General features: G+C 40.1%; 2 protein-coding genes across 4 annotated transcripts; one reads left to right on the plus strand and one right to left on the minus strand.

Annotated features, from left to right (window-relative positions):
- The first annotated feature begins 4,673 nt into the window (after positions 1 to 4,673).
- si:ch73-109i22.2 lies at positions 4,674 to 13,786 on the plus strand. 3 transcript variants are annotated; one of them, XM_010873755.5, is made up of 9 exons: positions 4,674 to 4,797; positions 7,238 to 7,407; positions 8,910 to 9,094; positions 11,629 to 11,718; positions 11,803 to 11,977; positions 12,147 to 12,392; positions 12,480 to 12,858; positions 13,063 to 13,217; positions 13,526 to 13,786. In XM_010873755.5, exons 1-9 carry the CDS (start codon positions 4,764 to 4,766, stop codon positions 13,703 to 13,705), a joined length of 1,614 nt encoding a protein of 537 aa, XP_010872057.4. In that variant the 5' UTR covers positions 4,674 to 4,763; the 3' UTR covers positions 13,706 to 13,786. The 3 variants fall into 3 exon arrangements, with proteins under 3 accessions (XP_010872057.4, XP_010872060.4, XP_010872058.4); XM_010873758.5 differs by having other exon boundaries at positions 12,480 to 12,840; XM_010873756.5 differs by having other exon boundaries at positions 4,675 to 4,797; positions 7,238 to 7,398.
- A 2,459-nt stretch (positions 13,787 to 16,245) lies between these two features.
- On the minus strand, positions 16,246 to 20,976 carry ssr2 (signal sequence receptor, beta). Its single transcript, NM_001304224.1, is given in 6 exon segments — positions 16,246 to 16,928; positions 17,635 to 17,712; positions 18,046 to 18,154; positions 18,858 to 18,956; positions 19,320 to 19,477; positions 20,928 to 20,976. Coding segments are annotated over 5 exon segments (555 nt in total). The 5' UTR covers positions 20,928 to 20,976; the 3' UTR covers positions 16,246 to 16,817.
- Positions 20,977 to 21,493: the final 517 nt, after the last annotated feature.

The raw sequence follows: 21,493 nt of genomic DNA on the forward strand, positions 1-21,493 counted from the left end.
CAGATTGAAACAATGCAATTTTCCACATAGAAAATATTCCACAAAACCCTGTTGCGTCAGGTTAGTATAGTAATTAGGTTACTTGTTCAACTGAATATTATAATGAGCAGAATGAGTGACCGAAGCGACTATAGATATGATTCTCAGTGACAGGCACAACAATTCCAATATCTGAGAAAAGGTCGCCCATCTATGACTTTTCAAGCTTAACAAGGCTTTACCTAGACTGGTGCAACAAACAAAAACATACAAAATGGTATTTCGCAATGCAAAACTGTCATTCGTTGTCCAGACGGTTGGGTTTGGGTAGGGATAGATCTCGATATTGCCTCCACGCTAGTTTCGTGAGAGCAGGCAACCTGTTCTGGCAGCGTGACTCGCGAAGCAAGAACATACGTATTGCGAATAGCGAACTGTAAGAGACTTGCGATGCTACAGTAGATGGGGCTGCAGCACCCCATCTCAGCACCCTTACTTCCCGTGTCTATGCATGCATCCGACTGTTGGCTTTTCTTTGCCGCAGGGTGAGTCCTGGTTGGTGTCTGAAATGGGCATCAGATGCTGCTGAATTGGTGTTGGATGCCCATTAGGGATGAGTTGTTTTGAAACGAACGGCTCTGTTTGAACATCTATTTTTGTTCAACTTTGGGAACCGAATCGCACTGATGAATGATTACATTCATTTTGGTGCTTAATATCCTTGTTATTTAATCAATAACCTAAATATTGTGGACGCGTCTTTTTGTTCCATATGCATTTTTTCCAGTAGGGTAAGGAAAAATAAACAGCCGGCGATCTAATAATGAGTATAGCCTACATGTAAGAGGTAACATTTGAACATGCATTTCACGCTCAAACATACTCCTATGCTACTTTTTAGCATTTGCATTAGAGATTTGCACTTTTCAATGTCTTGGGGTTATTTTAAGTAGGCTATTTTAAACAAAGAGCCATTCGGCCAAATAATCCGGCTCTTTCAGGTGAACAGAGCAAGAAGACTCGAAAAGACCTTCACTACTTCCCATTAGGTGGCACTCTTCCCCTCTGGTCTTAGTATCAAATCCCAATGAACCAGGCAGTGTAAGGGACATTTCTGTGCTTAGGGTGCCAACTTTGGGATGTTACATGGGTGTGGTCACTAAAAAGTTAAGCTTGTCCTGGTTAAACCACCAACATGGCCCTTATGGCCACCTAATCATCCCTGGGATCCAATTGACTCATTATTCATGTGTAATTAAGAGCAATTGTGAAGTACTGTAGGTACTAAATGTATCAAATTACTTCAACCAAAAAAGTGTTAAACAAATGCAAATACATTCATATTTTAGATTAATCAAAGTAGCCACCCTTTGCCTTGATGACAACTTTGCACATTAAATGATTCCATATATTTTATTGCGTAGTTTTTATGTCCACTATTATTAAAACTGAAAAAAATGTGGACTGGTATAGTATATCTAATACCCCAGTCTTTATCTTTGCAGATTGCCTTTCACATTGGAATAACCACACGTCTATATAAATGCTGCTAACTATCCATGAATGAATGGAATTAACCTGTTGAAACATCTCGTAGACTACAGTATACAATGTTGGGACAAGAAAATGTGGACATAAAATGAAAAAAAACTGCTCTAATTATTTTGTATTAGTAAGTGATACATGTACTCAATAACCGTGACATTCTTAGCTGAAAGGAAGCAGAGAGAAGTGACAGAGTATAGTTATTGAGACAGAGATGTGTGTCTGTCTGCAGGCCTGTGAATCATTGAGGTTTTCGCTTTAAAATTGTAAACATATGTAGCATTTCTAAAAGGACTCAAATAAACGAATAGGAAACTGTCAGGTTCTGGCTGGGGGCCTCTAGGCATCTCTATGTGCCTGGGAGCCACAGTCAGGGCCTGACCGCAGAGGTGCCTCTGTTTTGGTTGGCCCCAATTAGAGGCAGCTGCTCCACGTTGCATTCTGTAGTTTGTCGTTTGTGCCTCAGTTTGCGGGTTGCCTCTCCTTTTGTTGTTACAATTAAAAATATGTTTCCCTGTACTCGCTCTGCGCCTTGTGTCCTGCCTTCCCTGAACCATGACAAAATTTTCTAGCGAAGTAACTTTTCTGAAAAACATAAGAAAACATCTGTTTTAAATGTTTATTTCAGACTTGTTGTTTTCTGTAAAGACTCGTTGAGAAACAACAAATTCCTATGTTGTGCTGACTGTGAAAGTCAAAGCCAAAAACCACAAAGGTTATCATATACCTAGACTTTCAGAATATATAACTTACTTCTAGCACCCCAGTTTGGCAATGTAGGTCTTTCCTTGGTGATCTCACAATGCATTCCGCAAGTACTATTCACTTAAAAACATGAATGATACTAGAGGATTGCAAAGATTCCGATAGACACAGTAAAAAGAGGAAACACACTGAGCTATAACAGCACGTGATGACGGAAAGCTCTCTTTCGGGTAAGACAATCCATCTAAGAAGTCAGTCAACTGTGTGTATTTGTTTGAACAGAGAGAGATTAACATAGATGAAAAGAAGGTAAGGTGTTTAGATATGAGAAGATAACAGCAGTGAAGAAAACAAAAGGCACAACAAGCAGGCAAAGGCATCAACACAGCTGTGAAGCAAGGGAGAAAGATAACATGAATCCATACTGTAAACTTTGAATAATTTAATATATTTATGTGCATTGGTCCGCAATGCACACTACCATTCAAAAGTTTGCGGTCTCTTGTTTTCGAAAGATAAGCAATTTTTTGTCCATTGAAACAACATCAAATTGATCAGAAATACAGTGTACACATTGTTAATATTGTTTATGACTATTGTAGTTGGAAATTGATTTTTAATGGAATATCTACATAGGCGTGCATAGGCCCATTATCAGCACTTATCAGTCCTGTGTTCCAATGGCACATTATGTTTGCTAATCCAGGTTTATTGTTTCGAAAGGCTAATTGATCATTAGAAAACCCCTTATGTTAGCACAGCTGAAAACTGTTGTACTGATTAATGAAGCAATGAAACTGACCTTCTTTAGACAAGTTGGGTATCCGGAGCATCAGCAATTGTGGGTTCGATTATAGGCTCAAAAGGTTGAGAAGCAACAGAATTTCTTCTGGAACTCATCCGTCTATTTTTGTTCTGAGAAATGAAGGCAATTCCCTGCGAGAAATTGCCAAGAAACAGGCACTAACCAGAAAAGAAAGAGGAGTGGGAGGCCCCAGTACACAACTGAGCAAGACGACAAATGCATCAATATGTCTAGTTTGAGAAAGAGACACTCACAGGTCCTCAACTGGCAGCTTTACTAAATAGTACTCGCAAGACAACAGTCTCAAAATAGTGAAGAGACGACTCCGGGATGCTGGCCTTTTAGGCAGAGTAGCAAAGAAAAAGCCACATGTCAGACTGGCCAATAAAAATAAATGATTAAGAATGGTCCAAAGAACACAGACACTGGACAGAGGAAGATTGGAAAGAAGTGTTATGGACAGACAAATCTAAGTTTGAGGTGTTCGGATCACAAAGAAGCGCATTCGTGAGATGCAGACCACATGAAAAGGTGCTGGAGAAGTGCTTGACACCATCTGTCAAACATGGTGGAGGCAATATGATGGTTTGGAGGTGCTTTGGTGGTGGTGAAGTGGGAGATTTGTACAGGTAAAAGGGATCTTGAAGAAGGAAGGCTATCACTCCATTTTGCATACCCTGTGGACGGCACTTGATTGGAGGACAATGACCCAAAGCAAAGCTCCAAGCTATGCAGTGACTATTTAGGGAAGAAGCCGTCCGCTGATATTTGGTTCTGTCTATTAGAGTGGCCAGCACAGTCACCACATCTCAAACCCATCAAGCCAATCCAATTTGTGGGAGGTACTTTAGGAACCATGGGGTGAAATCCCTTCAAATTGCCTCAACAAATTTGAAGGACACAATTATTATTTCAATTAAAAATAAATATTTCTAACCATGTCAATTACTCAAATTCTTTTTTTTTTGTTGCTGTATTTTCTATTCAAACTAATCTCAGGTATGTTTTCATGGAAGCAAGACCATTTCTAAGTAACCCTAAGCTTTTGATGGGTAGTTTATGTCTTGCATTTTCCAGCAAGTCCAGCTGCCTTTTCATTGTTCAGTATTGTTGGTGCCATGTTCTCTTAACATCAATGTATTGAATAAGATCCTCTAGAGCCTATCTGACTCATTTCATCTTAGTCCATTCTGTGCAGTTCCACCATCACTATTGTCATGTGTTCTGTGCGGTCTTGTGCTCTTCCTGTGTGTGGGGGAGAAACACATGTGTCTGACGTTTCACTCTTTGTGCTACTGGTTTCTCAGTTCTCCATCATGACATTTGCAGAATGTGCGCAAAAAAGAGCCTTAACCCAGTTTTAAGCAACATGCTGAACAGTTTCAGTTCATGGAACTTATTGTTGGTTTTCCTAAAAGTGTGATGGGTACAGTGAACTATGAGCATTTGTTAGTTGTTATTAAAAACAAAAATACATGAGAATTTGTACATACTCAGTGGTGTGAGCATGTGATAAATGTATGCACAAATGTATGCAGGATAGGGGAAAAAGTTTTATCTCTCTATTCAATGTTTTTATTCTTTGACTCTCCCTTCCTGCTTATCACATTTACACACACACACACACACACACAAACATACACATACCACAAGCACATACTTGATATAGAGAGTGAAAGAGATGCTTAGACATCCGTTCTTACAGCAGTGTTGAGACATACTTTAAAATATGAACATGGACTTCGACTACCAGCACTTAAAAGGTCAGACTTAAACTTTTTACAGTTGTTGTATTGATTCAGATCTGTGGAAATATTTTAGAAAAAGATAACTCATCACACAGTAGTAGTTGTCTGACTACCTTGGTTGCACTGTCCCCTTTTTTCTTTAAGACACTAAAAAAACGAATATGCATAAACTGACTAAATTATTATACACTTCTGAAAACAGTGTACTATTTAGAGTATAGCCGGGTTGAAGGTATAGCTGTGCAAAACTACATTTTTATCAAAGATACCCAAACTAGAAGCTAAGAGTAAGTATGTTGTTAACTTAACATTGTGTTATGTGTAGTGAACCTGCCTACTAACATTAAAACAGGTATATTGTAGTATAAATCAAAATGGCGCTTTGGCATCAAGTAAAGTCTGACAATGTTCATCAGAAAGCTGGGTATACAGTACCATCAGGAGACAAAATGAGATTGAAACTGGATTGTAACATGAAAACGGCAGTACCACTTCAAATTACTTTTACAATTAACAGAATTATGTTAAAATCTCCCTCAGAGCTTTAAGTTTGAACACTTTCTAAAACGATATATTGGCCCCTAATTATGAGGTGTAGTGGCGAAGTTGTTTATTGAACATTGGGGGGACAACGTTTGGTGTGGGGTCAGGGGGTCCTCCCCCAGATTGCTTTCTAACTACAGAATGCATTTCCATCAATTCCGCGTAATTTCATACTACACATTAATAAATTCATAACAAAATCATCAACTGCATTGAAAATGCAATCTTTTAGCCTGTGCTCCATGCCTAACAGTAGCTAGATAGACATAATAGCATTTTATGTAATTATTTTACATTCTCCTAGTAGTCCTGGTTATCCTAAAAATAATTTGGTAAGGCACATTATTGTGAGACAAATGAAGGAAGTGCATGCATGCTAAGGAATAGGGTTAAGACCAAGTGCAGCCGTTATTCATTTAAATTTTACATTATGTATGGGGAATAATTGAAGAAGCTATATCAAATCTTTTTTATGATTGGAATTTTAAATAGTGTAAGGATGGTGTTTAGCAGCATCAGTTAAATTGACACAAATGTACATTCTGATGGTGCAGCTTCTTTGTCATTGTTAAATAACTCGACCCAAGTTAGTTTCACAACAGGAGTTGTTGCTTGTTGGATAAATTGTTTAATTTGTGCAAAACATTTCTACCAAAATGGTCAAAAAGTAGCATAACAATAGATATTATTTCAATCATTGTTATCAGAAAATACATTTTTAAGTTTGTTACTGTTATAGGTACAGGATTGAGGAAATCAGTGACAAGTGACATTTGGCATTAAGCAGTTTATTAAGTTTATTAAAGCTAATTTAGTGATATACTGTATCAGCAATATCGTATCACAGATTGGATAACACTGTTCAGTTATTATTTAATCATCATAAATACATGAAGTCCCTTTTACTTGTGTGAGCACCTAAAGGAATCTAAGTTGAAAAAAGCTGCTCTTTCTGATATCACACAAACCCCACCAACCTCACTGCCAGTACATAGCTCACTCTCCAGAGTCTCTTGTTGAACAACTCTTGTTGCCTAGTATAGCAGATTGACCATAGATGTACAGTAGTGGGCCAAGGACATCCATAACAGAAAAGTAGCCATTGATATAGATTGCTGCTTGTTGCAGCTAGACAACATGAATACGTAAACTAGCGTGAATGATGGGCTAATCTTTGGCTAACGTAAATAAAAGTAACAATGTAAGATTAGTTAACTCCAGCAAACAAAGATGCAATTATAACCATGAATTGCCTTTGGCTTTATGTTCAATAACTTACCAGTAAATTCACCAGTGCTCTACTCACACTAAGCTAATTTGCTAGGCTAATTAGCTAACATTACTTGAGACACTTGTGTCAAGAAGTTGGTCGACACTAACTGTCGACCAACCGTATCCCATGGTTGTAAGCAATGTGACCCACAATGCACTGCTCTGCCAACTGTTAACTTACGGGTAACAAATCCAATGTGGGATAATAAGATTTCAGTGAGGCTTCCCATTTCCCCAAAGTATCTGAAAGCGATAGAGAGGAAAATGCACTAACTACTTTGGATGTATATCATTCTGTGCAATTTGGAGAACAGTACTTGGTGGAAATGTTGAAGGGGGGGACCATGTTGAATCTTTTCTCTGATGTTTACAAGACCTAGCTTAAACAATGACACAACTTGTCTCCTTTAACCTTACCGAATGACATCAAAATAGTATTAGCTAGTTCAGGGTGGTTTAGGTTGGGAGGATTGCAAGTGTCACAAGTGTGAAGATCTCAGGCCCTCTGAATAATTTTGAATATATCTTTTGAAACATTAACTTAAAACATTAACCCCAAAACATTTATGCTTGTATGTATTATGGTACAGAATACTAGATTGAAATATTATTTTTGTGTCCATCACTTTTTTGATGGCAGATGTTGAAAAACACAAACGAGAGGAGCGAATCAGAGGCCTGCAATCTGCTCAAGACACAGCCGTCCGCCAGATTCCTCCAGTCAGACCCAGGAGAAGCTTAAAGGTCCCCAAAACCCATCAGGAGGAGGTGGCCATACCAGCCAAGCAAACCAATAGTGAGGTAAATGAGGTAACATAATTTAAATTGAACAGATCTCAAATCAGTGGAAATGGCACTATTCAGTCAAACTAGTCAAATAAGAATGCTTTTGAAGTTTGTTCCTTGCTTGGTAGACATGACACAAACAAGCAGTTGTATATTAATTGAGACGTGTATTTCTGCAGTGTATGACTGCTAGTTCTCTGAATTTATAATATCATGATTTGTGCTTCTCTAGAGGATTTCCCATAAGCAACAAGACACATTGTCTTGTCTAAACCACACAGTGCTTTTTAAAACAGGCAACTTCCTGTGGCTTGGTTAATAAAAGCGTCCATTTCATGGTGGTGTAGAAATGTTAAAACAAGAAGAATTTAAAGTTACTTATCCACGGTTAGCATTGTGAGATTTTACAGAACCTACTAAGCAGTCAACCTTTACCACTGTCCTTCTAGTTTTAGGGTTTCTATGCTGAAGAATTCTGAGTTCTGAAGGGCACAGAAAGAACTGGTCCACTAAGATACAATCAAATGCCCCAGAGGTCATTGGACGGCACTTTACCATGCAGCAGGAAATGACCCAAAACGTACTGCTAAAGCAACTAAAGAGTTTACCAGAAAACATGTGGAATTTTCTTGACAGGCCAAATCTAAGCGCCTGACCTGAATCCAGTTGAGCATGTGTTAACTTACTATAGACAAGACTGAAGGCAAAAATGCTTAGAAACAGGAACTAAAGATCGCTGCAGTACAGGCCAGGCAGAGCATCACCAAGGAAAACACCCAGGGTGTGGTTATATCTATGAGTTGTAGACTTCAGGCAGTGATCAAATGCAAACTATTTAAGAACCAAAAAACCTGGACACCTGAGCAATGGGGAAAAAACAGATATGGACTGATGAGCCATCTTCCACCCTATTTCCTACATCCGGTCAGGTTTACGTTTGGAGAAAGCCAACAGATGCCTTCAGCCCACAATGTCTGCTGCCAACTTATTAAACATGGTGGGGAATCTGTCATAGTATGGGCAGCCATCTCGTGGGCGTCATTGGGTCTGATGATTTCTCTGCATGGTTGTATGACATTTAAAGAAAATGAGCACCAGAGACACCCTATGGTCCAAACACTGTTCCCTCATGATGTTCCAATATTCCAGGATGATAACAGCTCCACAGATACAGATGGTTTTATGTACACCAGGGTTTATGTCAAACACCTTCCATGGCCACCCCAATCACTAGATCTGAACATCATTGAATCTTCCATGTGGAAATGGCACAGAATGGCAAGAAGATTTCCACCTCCTTCATCCCCTCAAAGCTGCCTAAGAGTTAAAGCCAATGAGACGGTTTTCCCCCTGCAACTGCTTCATCTGCTCCAGAATATATAGGCCCACGTTCTTTTATGAATACTACAAACATTAAACCCGGGATTATAAAACAATGAATAAGTAAAACACGCATTTATGAATCCAGATTGAAGGAAGGATAGTTTCTCTCATACGTCATGTTTTTGCCTCGCTCTTTCCTCCAGCTTCCACAGATTGTGGTGAAGAAGATGTCTCCTGCACTGACACTGGGTGGGCCCGGGCCCCTGGAGCCCTTGTCGCCTTCTCTTCGAGCACACACGTTATTGTGGTTCGAAAGGACCCAGCTCCCCCGCCTGTGTTGGCCTGGCCACGCACTGCCCCGCTGGCTCCATGGCTTTGCCACACGCAGGTCAGACTGTCTGTTCGGGAGACAGCTAAAACACACCTAGAAACATACAGTACACTGGTATGAATACTGTCTACAATAGACAAAGAAACATTAACTATGCCAAACAGGTGCAGACTATACACATATTCACTCATACGTTAACCCACACACGAGACCACAAGGGACACATCTCATGCATGGGTCTTTCTAGAAACATTGAAGTGATATATTCTTGTAGTTTCACATGTGTTTACAGGAATGAAAGTCTACATTGACAAAATGAGACCACAACTCTACCTAGCAACAGCAAAACATCTACATATGCTTTAATAAATGTCATGTTTCTTTGTAACCTCTTGTAGCCATGTCTGTCTGGACATTAGTCAACTTTTATTTTATAGCTGATGTAATAATATCATACAAAAATATAAAACAATGGTTTCACTCAAATAAATCATTGACAGTAATAATAATGATGAATATTAAGGAAAATCCTCTGTCCAACAAACCAAACAAGTTATTATAATATAAATGGCCTGTCCAGAAACAACCGCTATATCCACTGTCTAATAACTTGTAGAGATCAGAGAGAGATTGATGGGTGATGATATTTAACTCTAACTTGCCCTTTAATGTTGGCAGTATTACTGTATGATGGTCTTTGGGATAGTTGCTTGGGGTTGTTTTTGTTAATTTAAGAATTGGTTGGATGTTACATTCCATTAATGGATTCACCCGCTGCACCTTATGAGGTTGATTAGATGGTGTTTGGAGACCTGCTGATCATATTCGGAACACATATTGAACTCTATGGATGGAAAATGTAAAACTATTGAGGTTTAGAAGAAAACCACAAGAAAGTGTTGAATTAACCATTTTGTGTTGCCCTTTTCACAGTACTTTTCACAGGTTTAGATCGCTTACATCACTGAACAAAAATCAAATATCCAGAAAATCACATTGTATGATTTCTAAATAATTAATTTGCATTTTATTGCATAACATAAGTATTTGATCACCTACCAACCAGTAAGAATTTCGTCTCTCACAGACATGTTTTTCTTTAAGAAGCCCTCCTGTCCTCCACTCATTACCTGTATTAACTGCACCTGTTTGAACACGTTACCTGTATAAAAGACACCTGTCCACACACTCAATCAAACAGACTCCAACCTCTCCACAATGGCCAAGACCAGAGAGCTGTGTAAGGACATCAGGGATAAAATTGTAGACCTGCACAAGGCTGGGCTACAGGACAATAGGCAAGCAGCTTGGTGAGAAGGCAACAACTGTTGGCGCAATTATTAGAAAATGGAAGAAGTTCAAGATGACGGTAAATCTTCCTCGGCCTGGGGCTCCATGCAAGATCTCACCTCGTAGGGTGTCAATGATCATGAGGAAGGTGAGGGATCATCCCAGAACTACATGGCAGGACCTGGTCAATGACCTGAAGAGAGCTGGGACCACAGTCTCAAAGAAAACCATTAGTAACACACTACGCCGTCATGGATTAACATCCTACAGTGCACGCAAGGTCCCTCTGCTCAAGCCAGCGCATGTCCAGGCCCGTCTGAAGTTTGCCAATGACCATCTGGATGATCCAGAGGAGGAATGGGAGAAGGTCATGTGGTCTGATGAGACAAAAATAGAGCATTTTGGTCTAAATTCCACTCGCCATGTTGGGAGGAAGAAGAAGGATGAGTACAACCCCAAGAACACCATCCCAACTGTGAAGCATGGATGTGGAAACATCATTATTTGGGAATGCTTTTCTGCAGAGGGGACAGGACGACTGCACCGTATTGAGGGGAGGATGGATGGGGCCATGTATCATGAGATCTTGGCCAACAACCTCCTTCCCTCAGTAAGAGCATTGAAGATGGGTCATGGCTGGGTCTTCCAGCATGACAACGACCCGAAACACACAGCCAGGGCAACTAAGGAGTGGCTTCGTAAGAAGCATCTCAAGGTCCTGGAGTGGCCTAGCCAGTCTCTAGACCTGAACCCAATAGAAAATCTTTGGAGGGAGCTGAAAGTCCGTATTGCCCAGCGACAGGCCTGAAACCTGAAGGATCTGGAGAAGGTCTGTATGGAGGAGTGGGCCAAAATCCCTGCTGCAGTGTGCAAACCTGGTCAAGAACTACAGGAAACGTATGATCTTTGTAATTGCAAACAAATGTTTCTGTACCAAATATTAAGTTCTGCTTTCCTGATGTATCAAATACTTATGTCATGCAATAAAATGCAAATGAATTACTTAGAAATCATACAATGTGATTTTCTGGATTTTTGTTTTAGATTCCATCACTCACAGTTGATGAGTACCTATGATAAAAATTTGACTTTGCAAGTGGGTAAACCTGCAAATTCGGCAGGTTACCAAATACTTGTTCTCCCCACTGTATGTTTAAGAAAACAGGAAATAATACAGTAAGAATAACATTGCTCCCTACTGTAACCACCTGAGTGACACTGCAGTGAGAAACTCATATCAGTCAAAGCCAAAAGTCATTGATATTAGTTGTTTTCCGTTGTCTTGACTGTTTGCTGGACAGGGAGGCGGAAGAGCTTCTGAAAGACAAGCATCAGGGCTGTTTCCTGCTCCGGCTAAGTGAATCAAAGATTGGATTTGTACTCTCATACAGGTAAATCGATCAAAGTAGAACACACACACACCTACTACATTGAATTAATGTTTTTGACATGTAATCCCACACTCCCCCGCTCAGAGGACAGGACAGGTGCCGCCATTTTATAATTGAGGAAGAGGCCAGCAGCAGAGGGGTCTGTTATCTCATCTCTGGGGAGGAGAGTCGCCATGGCAGTCTACCGGAGCTGGTCAACTACTACACCCAGAATCCTGTTGGGCCCTACAACGAGATGCTCACCACACCCTGTGACAAGGTGCGAAGTCCATATTTAAAACATACACAATGTGAATTCCCTTAACAAAGGGGAACAATTCTACCTAAATATCTAACAAACATACATTATGTTGATGAGTACTCTTATACTGTATGTAAACTCAGTAATCACTGATCAACCTTTCATTGTCCCTTTTACCTTATTTCAGTCCAGACAAGCTTACGTGGACACAGTTGAACATGACCTGCAGGGGGAAGGTGGAAAGATTACCGAAAATGAGGCTTCTGTACTGTCGTCAACGGCCACCTGTACCCCTGACACTGTCCAAATGCCAGAAGTCTCAGCCAGCTCAGCCTCTAACGATGACAGGATGCCCGATTATGCTGCAGTGGTGAAGAAGAAGCTCCAGAAGTCAAATTCTCTTCCAGAAAACCAGTTTGGGAAGCTGAATGAGGCAAGGAATTATCTGTACCTTTTTTTTTTTAACTAAACAAAACGTAAACATTAATTTATTTTATAATTTATTTATTTTTTTTCCCAGGTGAGAGTTCTGGTCCATCCTCCTGAAGATGATGCCACAAAATGCAACGTTAGCTGTGAAGGAGCAGGTGGTAGGGGTGATGACCATCATGAGGCAACATATGCTCGGGTTAACAAGCCACCGAGGGTGCTTTCCCAGGTGGACAGGTCTCCCTACGTCAATGTGAACCCTCCAGGCCAACAGGGGGCAATGCCATCCTCCTCTGTCCCTGCGACACACCATGGCTCAGCAGTGGATCCTGGCTACTGGAAGCTAGAGCCTCTACACACCTATGAGGAAACCTTTCAGCCGGCCCGAAGTGAAGAGGAAGTGATGGAACACATAGACTTTAACGCCATGGGGCAGTGGCGGGATGCAGACAGTAAGGATAACGTGGAAGGTGAAAGACTAGCTCCTTGTCTTTCACAGCTTGTGTTATTAGCATAAACAAAATGCACATCAGGTTATTTTCACATTTAAGCTTTAGAAGCTCATTAGTTTTAGGTTAGATTTTAGTTTTAGGTTTAGAAAATTCCTTAATGTACTGTGAACAACTAACATAAATTACTATTCATGTATTCCAATATGTCCGTCTTGTTTCCAGGCCCCCGGAATCACCTCTACTCAGAGGTGAACATAAGAGGAGCCAAACAGGGCCCCAGTCACACCCCTCTTCCCACTAGGATGGCTCCAAGCCTGCCTTCCAGACCCCCTCCCAGGGCCATTAATTGCCCCGCTCGACCGGAAAGGAGTGTGCAGGTACAAACCAACCCACAGAGGCGTTGCCCAGAAACCAGAAGCAACAGTTTTTCAAGGATCTTACATTATCTTGAGACTGCACTCATGCAATTATTTTACATCTGCTATGTTATTGTTCACCAAAAGTATATTACGGTGACATTTTATCCAGACCATTAAGAGGTTACAAAAACAACTGTAGTAACTGATGTTAATCTGACTTTTTTATTTATTTAGTAAAAATGACATTGGTAGAAAAGGTACTTCAATTGCTTTCAAATAGGTATGTAATACTTCATGGTGTTGCATTTTTTTCTTTATTTTTTTAGCAAAGTGGAGAACCCCTCTTGTCTTTTTCCCCATCCCAACATGGGGTCTTCCAGCTACCTTGTTCAGAACGACATTTGACTGATAAGGAGGGGACCAGAATCTATGAACAGATCCAAGACAAGTCGAGAAGCTCCAGGCCTCCACTTCCACCACTTCCTCCACCAAATGCCAAACACTGATCACGCTTTCCTGCTAAAGCCCCTGCACTGTGAATGGACTAATACGATTTCAGCCACAACTGTCCTCCCAACACAACTGAACTGTACTGACTGCCAGTTTAACCATTGCATACAACAGCCAGTCAAGCTCCCCTTATCCCTGAAAAAACATCAAAATAAAATAATATACTAACTACAGCACACTGACAGAGTATGGTAATAACTGTGGTTTAGGATTTGTTTCCGGTTTTCAGGGAGGGGGTGTATCCATTGTAAAATACAGGGCCCTGGTGGAACAAAACCCTCATCTACTATTTTAATGATTTAGAGGTATAATTTACACACAATGATCAAAGTTAATCGGGTAATAGGTTATGTGTAATAACAACATCATAGATTTCTATGCTAGTGAGTCACACCAAAGATTGGAAGGTATCGCTGGAAAGACAAAACTCTCAGCTTTCACAAGACACCCACATAGGGCCTACCGTTCTGGTATAAGACTGAATTTAATTAAGAGGTACACCAGATCTGGGGTACATTCAGGAGGCCGTATTTCACAACTCCCCTTAAACAAATACTGACAACCTCATCTACAGCATGTCAAACTATAAACACTGACCACTCGCCAACCATCTTTGAGAAAAAATATTGACAATTAATATACAGTGCCTCTCAAAAGTATTGACCCCCCTTGGACTTTCCCACATTTTGTTATGCCAAAATGAAGTAAAAGTTTATTTAATTAGTAGTGTTTGCGACTGATCATCAAAAAAGACAATGTCATAGTGAAAAATCTGCAAATGGTTCTAAATTAATAAGAAATACAAAACTGAAAGCAACTGAAAATAATTCACTCCCTTTAGTCAATATTTGAGCAACTTTTGGCAGAAATAAAAGCTATGAATCTATTTGGATGAGCTTTGCACATCTGGACACAGCCATTGTTTCTCATCCTGCAATGCAAAATTGCTCAAGCTCTGTCAAGTTGGATGGGGACCTTTGGTGAACAGCTATTTTCCACTCTTTCCTCATATTTTCGATTTAATTTAGGTCTGTAACTTTGTCAGGGCCACTCAAGAACACTAGCATTGTCTTGGCTGTATGCTTTAGGCAGTTGTCGTGCTGAGATGAATCTTCAGCTCAGTTTGAGATTTTGTGCTCTGGATCAGGTTTTTCTCAAGAACCTCTCTGTATTTTGCTCCTTTCATCTTTTCCTCAATCCTGACCTGTCTCCCAATCCCTGCCACGAAGAGGCATCCCCGCAGCATGACGCTGCCTCCACCACACTTAACGATAGAGATGAAGTTCCCAGTATGATGTGTGGTGTTCTTTGTCAAACATAGTGCTTAGCATTGAGATCAAAAAGCTCTATTTTGTCTCATCTGACCATAGAATATTTTTTAGCTGAGATTTTTTTTCCATTAAGGCCACTTTTGGGAAGCACCTGGGCTAAGCTGTGGAAGACTTTAACTCCTTTAGAGTTGCTGTAGGCGGCCTCTCTAGTGCCCTTCTAGCCTAGATATTCAGGCCTGTTCTAGACAGATTGACAGATATGCCATATTCTCATTTTCTTTCAATAATGGACCTTACTGTGCTCCAGGGGATATTCAGTCCTTTGGGATGATCTTATACCCTACCCGATTGGTGCTTTTGAATACCCTTATTCTGGATATGCTTTGAATGTTTCTTCTTCATTAGGTTTTGACAATATGTTAGAAACCAAAGCTCCAGAGCATGCAAATTTGCTTGAGCAGCTTATTCAAAACATTGTGCAGAAACCTTTTCCCAGAACATGTCATTAATGTTTAGTCACGCTACCACCTGATTTGGCCCTTGTCAAAGTTGATCCTTACGCGTTCCCATTTTTCCTGCTTCTTACACATCAACTTTGAGGCCAGAATGTTCACTTACTGCCTAATATATCACACCCACTGACAGGTACCATGATAACGAGATTATCAGTGTTATTCACAACACCTGTCAGTGGTCATAATATTATAGCTGATCGGTGTATACTGCATCATAACTATAACTGGATTATGGCTTTTGGGACATCATCGATAATTTGGGGCTTTGAATTATGACCAGCAGGGGCCACTAATGTATACTGTGATCAAAGCCTCAAGTAATTAAACAATTTTCAACCAAGTTGGCTGGAAAGCATCAGTGCTTCAAAGTTTGTTGAAAATAGTTCAAATAATTGCATAACTTCTCAAGACAATTGGATGCACCACAGCTCATCCACCTGTCATGGCAAAGGGGGGGGTGGGGCACTTAAGCAATACATTCTTTTCTGTTTGTTTATTTGTAATAAGAACAATTAGCACCTTTTTATTTGTCACTTTGACATTGTGGACTTTTTAGATCAGTGGAAAAAACTCCCAAGTAAACCTATTTCGATACACTTTAAAGAACTGACCATGTTCTCCATTTCAGTCAAGAGTGGGGTCCTGAATGTCAGCTCCAATATGCCAAAACAGTATGTACAGAAGGTTTGTACATTAGGATACGACCCCTCAAAATAAATACTTTAAAATAAAATACAAGAATCCCTTTATAAAACCCCTGCATGTTTATTTTTAAACAATAGAGTTCTACCCAGAACCACTCCGGAAATAGATGGTTTCAAAAACCAAAGGAAGAAGGCAGCGGATCATGTCAACGTAGCTGTGTAGCAGCAGTCCTGATGCGACAGCCTTCTGTATGTCTGTGTATGCATGCGTATAGAAAAACAACCGTAGCTCGTTCTCTCCGTCTTCTAACAACATAGTCCAAAGCTCATACTCATAATCCTCCAGTCAATCAAAAGAAAGCATATTCACAGATCACTCTAGAATAACGTGTTTGTTTTCATTTACCCCCAATATGGGTAATTTAGGTACTGTCCATCCCATTCCAATGTAAGCTACTAATAGTCCCACCATTTTTCACACTAATGAGCAAAACAGAGCTTTACTGCCTTAGTCTGGTTGCACTTCCATCATGATGGGTGGAACTGTGCCGGAATGGACAAAGTGACAAGGACAAAAATCTGAGCCAGTATGGTTTCTGTTGGCACAATAGTGTGAAAAAGATACATTTTCTTGGACCCTATTCCTAACCCACCCCTTATCTAGTCCCATGGTAGTGTTCAGTTCTTCTTGGCTTTGGGCGAGTCGTACTTCCTCTTGCTGGAGAACCAAAGGAGCAGCGGGATGCCGATGGAGGGAAGGGTCATCACGCCAAAGGCAGCCCAGTCCAACTGGATGGAGAATGGGGTGAGGGAGGGAGATGTGGTCAGGTACACAGCCAAACTTAGCATTTTTGAAATGTAAAACAAACTAAATGGGATTCGATTCATATTTTTATATCATTAAAAATGGGAGAATAAAATAATGAACCACTGTTTGCCATGTAGTTTGTTTTGGCTAAAAAACTAATGACTGGCCTATTAGTCTGATCGTAATCTCCCAACCCATATTTTTCCAAGGATCATTAATTGTGGGGCTTTGTTTAATTTAATATTGAGAAAATTTCCCACTAGGACAGGGCTGGCCAACCCTGCTCCTGGAGAGCCACAGTCCTGTAGGTTCTCTCCCCAACTCTTATTCAGCACACCTAATTCTAATTAGTAGTTGGATGAAAAGCAGACTCAGGTTGGTCACAAATGAGGCTGAAGAGAAAACCTACAGGACTGTGGCTCTCCAGGAACAGGGTTGGCCAGCCCTGCACTAGGACGTTCTGCATTTAACAACAAGGGCTAATTTCCTCAACTCGGATGACACCATTCCAAAAATGCTAAAAGATTATAATAACAGCTTGAGCATGCTTGTGCAGATAGGATTTACAGTGGAATTGGAAAATCACCCAGAAGGCAATTACATTTTTAAAGAAATCCAGATTTTCATAGTTATTTGAAGGAAATCAATACCAACTCCTCTAATGGTGTGAAATGACTTATTGCTTACATAGTGTGGGGAAAAACGTCTGTCAAATTCCCTCTGTGCCAAGATCCCACCCTGTCCGGGGGCACTGGTGTAGCCAACCTGTGGGAAGAAGACCCAGGTGGTTAGGTTTCCTCAGAAGGTGTGCCAGAACATATCAGTAGGCAAGTGAATATTAGGCTACAGTCTGCACATTGAAAAACAGAATGAAAAAGTTCCAAAATAGACTGAGAAGCAGAGAACTGCCTTCATCAGGCCAGATTGAAGTGCTGGATTGAGCTTTGCTGTTAGGACCAATACAAAATCTAAACTGGATGGTTTGAAATATTATTTGGACTCAAGTATCGATGACAGAATTTATGAAGCATGTCTTACTCCTAAATGGTTTTAAGAATATGAACCCTGATCAGCGTAGCTGATTCTGGTGCCCCTTACCACGACTTGTCCTCCCTCCTGGGCCAAGTAGCTGACTGAGGCAGAGGTGAAGTTGAAGTATCCAGCCTTCAGGGGGCGCAGTACCACAGTATGAGAGACATTGCTAGCACTGGAGAGGGCAAAGGTGAAGGTATAAACAGCTAGAGAAAACCAATAGCAACTAGATGTAACAAGCTGGTTTAAACTGACAGCAGTGTTCAGCTGGGAATGTTCAGATATGGACACCTCTACCTTTGTTTTTTTTTTTTAAACAGAAAATGCTAGTTGGACATGGATGATCAACATGGGTTTTACATATTTCACAAGTGCTGGCCCAACTAATAAAGTTCCATAACCATAGCGTTGCAGCTGGAATGAACTATAGCGAGTGGAAGAGAACCACTTGCTCTGAGCTCATAGGACCCTAAGCATGTATTTTTCTTTAGTTTGGCTTGGCTTTTTAAACATTAACTTCCTATCCTATATTAGGGTCTGTATTTATTTTTTGGTTAGCTACTTCTGAGGCAGATTAAGTAGGTACTTCCAGGTGGGTGTTTTTAAGAACGCATTTTCCTGCGTAATAATTCGTTCTGAAAAACACTCATTGTCTCATTTTAAATCTACAAGGTCCAAATGTAGTTTTCACTTTCCATTGTCTGAATCTGTCTTCTGTATTTTGTCATGTTTAATGTTTTGTTTGGGCCCAAGGAAGAGTAGAAGCTGCTTTTGGTGGTAGAAAAGGGACCTAATAAAATCTTAAATCCCTACATCAAAACAAATGGCCTGACTGACTTTGCTGAAACCAGGGTCAGGATTGTGGCATTAAAGGATACGGGGCAATCCTATCCCATTTCACATTCAGCATTCCGGAGACGATGCCAAAATCCTCAGGGGGGAAGGAGTCATCAGATAACTCCACCTCCAGGGCAGCACTGTGGAACAGATCCAGAATGAGTTAAGGCCTTAGAACCCCATGATTCTGCATTCTCTACACATCCCAACCTGCTTCATTTCACTGCCCTGTAAGGAATTTAAAAGCATTGGTGCGATTTTAACCACTCAATCACCAGTTAATACCATATACGAGTATGGAACCGCACACTTCAGGACACTTTATTTCATGCAAATAATGAAACTGTAAATTAACTGTCAGCATACAAGAGGCATGACATCCAATGGTTTACCTAGGCAAAAGGATAATACTCAATGTCCTTTCATAATGAGAGTTCCATCAACAGATTTTTACTGACAAATGATTGGTTTCCTAAGAAGAGACGGCTGGTGGTGTACAATACCTGCTCCCAACATTGTAGATGTTGTACTGCAGTGTGAGGTCACGGCCCTCAACGGCATAACGGTTCAACAGGGACTTGGAGGCCAACAGACGAGCCCCCTCCTCTCCTGTCCCCAGACTCAGCAGAGCCAGCAGAGAAAACACATACAGGGCTCTCATCTGCAAGAAAAAAATAAAACGCATTTTGATGTCAACAATATCCGATAGCAAGACCAACTTTCTATTGGTTTAGAGCATGGGTTATTCTAGGAATTCAAACGTTTTGGAAGTACACAGAACTAAATGCCAAATCAAGCACACTTTTTGCAATGTACACTTCTATCTATCTATCTATCTATCTATATATCTATCTATATCTATATCTATATCTATATATATATACTAAAATCTTATAAGCAGGATGGTCTAACCAGTTAATATTTTCTTGATATAAGGTTTTGAAACGGGAATTATATAAAAATAAGTTGTATTTAACACACCATTAAACGGTATTTCTTCCTATGTACATTTCAGAATGAAAATCACTATTTTTCACCTGCACACACGGTTCTTTTGAACTGTCACGTTTCTTAACCCGGTCTCCAACCATCCTGACCTCTAGAATGTATCAGCACAGCTGAAACTTTACGTTTAATTTTATTTAGCTAGCTACGGGACAGTACGTGTAATTTTTCCTTGCATCGGGTGCTAGTACAGTACTGTATATAAACCTGCGGTGCCATTCCTGACCAGAGCAGCAACCCAATACAAAATGATCAAAAATGGGTGAAAGGCAATTCGGCAAACGTTAACGAAAAGATGCGTTCATCTAAAACTGCTCCATAACAGTAACTACATACAGGTACTGTAACATAAATATTGATATATTGCATTGTGCATTTGGCTAAACAACCTTCTTCAAAATTGAACCAACTAAAGGACTGTAAATCACAGTACTTCAAAGCTACGTGTACATGTCGTTAACGTATTACTGTAACGAATAGGTACTAGCTAGGTTAGCCGGCTAGTGCCTTGATACCTAGGTAGCTACATTAGCTTCGCTCGTCTCATTAATTAGTTATCGGATGATACCTTAATTAGCTGGTCATCAGATATTATGTAAATAGTCGTTAACTAATGAGACAATCCCTAGTTACGAAAGAAGCTACTAGGTCGCTACCTTTACCTGCAGTCCAGACAGTACAGTTGCTAACGAACTACAACAAGACCAACTCTTTGTTGAAAGTAAACTAGCTACAATTACTAATTCATTATAAAAGTAGATGCAAATCACTGTAAAAAAAAACGTTATTCGCAGTATCAGAGAAAACTTTAAGAGGTGTCAATAAGTTAATTAACACTTAGCTAGCTAGCATGCAGAAAATTGTAGCTAGCAAATCAGCACGCAAAGCTTACGCTTACGTGTACTTCAGTTCAAGTAGCTGAATAGAATGACAAGCAAGACTGAACCCAACTAACGTTATATCCTATATTAGTATATACAAAACAATAATCCGTTAAACTTTTACCAGTTATTATAGTGTAATTTCCTGTCAGTCTGTTAGATAATACACGAAAGCAAAATCCCCGCATGCACAATAAAAAAGAATAAATATTGAGGGGTTTTTACCTTCAGCTTCAGTCCTTTCGTCTCACAAACAGGAAGGATCACCTTCAACAAAACACGCATGCTCAGTATATTTTAGCCTCGTCGTCAGCAATAGTCGTGCGTTAGAGGCAGACCCTAAAACAGCAGGTTTTGCTCATATTCGCCTGCGCCACCTAGCGACTCGGCGAGTTGGTTAAACAGTTCATTCGAACTGTACCATTCAATTAAAGGGGCAGTTAACCTAATTTGACAATCTTCATAAAAATCTGTTATTTCAGTGCTTGAATATGTACACTAATCACCAGAAAACTTTTATCCTAAACACTTGTTGCTATAACACCAATAAAAAATTTTTGGTAATTGAATTCTCTCCCAAATGCAAATTATCTGCTTGCGGATCATGATTCAAATTCACTTGACATCTGTGATTACATGAGCTGTCACGTTTTGCCATAGAGCCCATAGAATATATTTTATTTCAGCTTCCAATAATTCCAGGAACCAGGCCAAAATGAATTTAGTTTGTAGAGTGTCAGGCAAGCATGCAAAAAAAAAAATTAAGGAGCCGGGTGTGCAGTAACCATTTT

This window comes from Esox lucius, chromosome 10 (genome assembly GCF_011004845.1).
Source record: "Esox lucius isolate fEsoLuc1 chromosome 10, fEsoLuc1.pri, whole genome shotgun sequence".
NCBI lineage: Eukaryota > Metazoa > Chordata > Actinopteri > Esociformes > Esocidae > Esox > Esox lucius.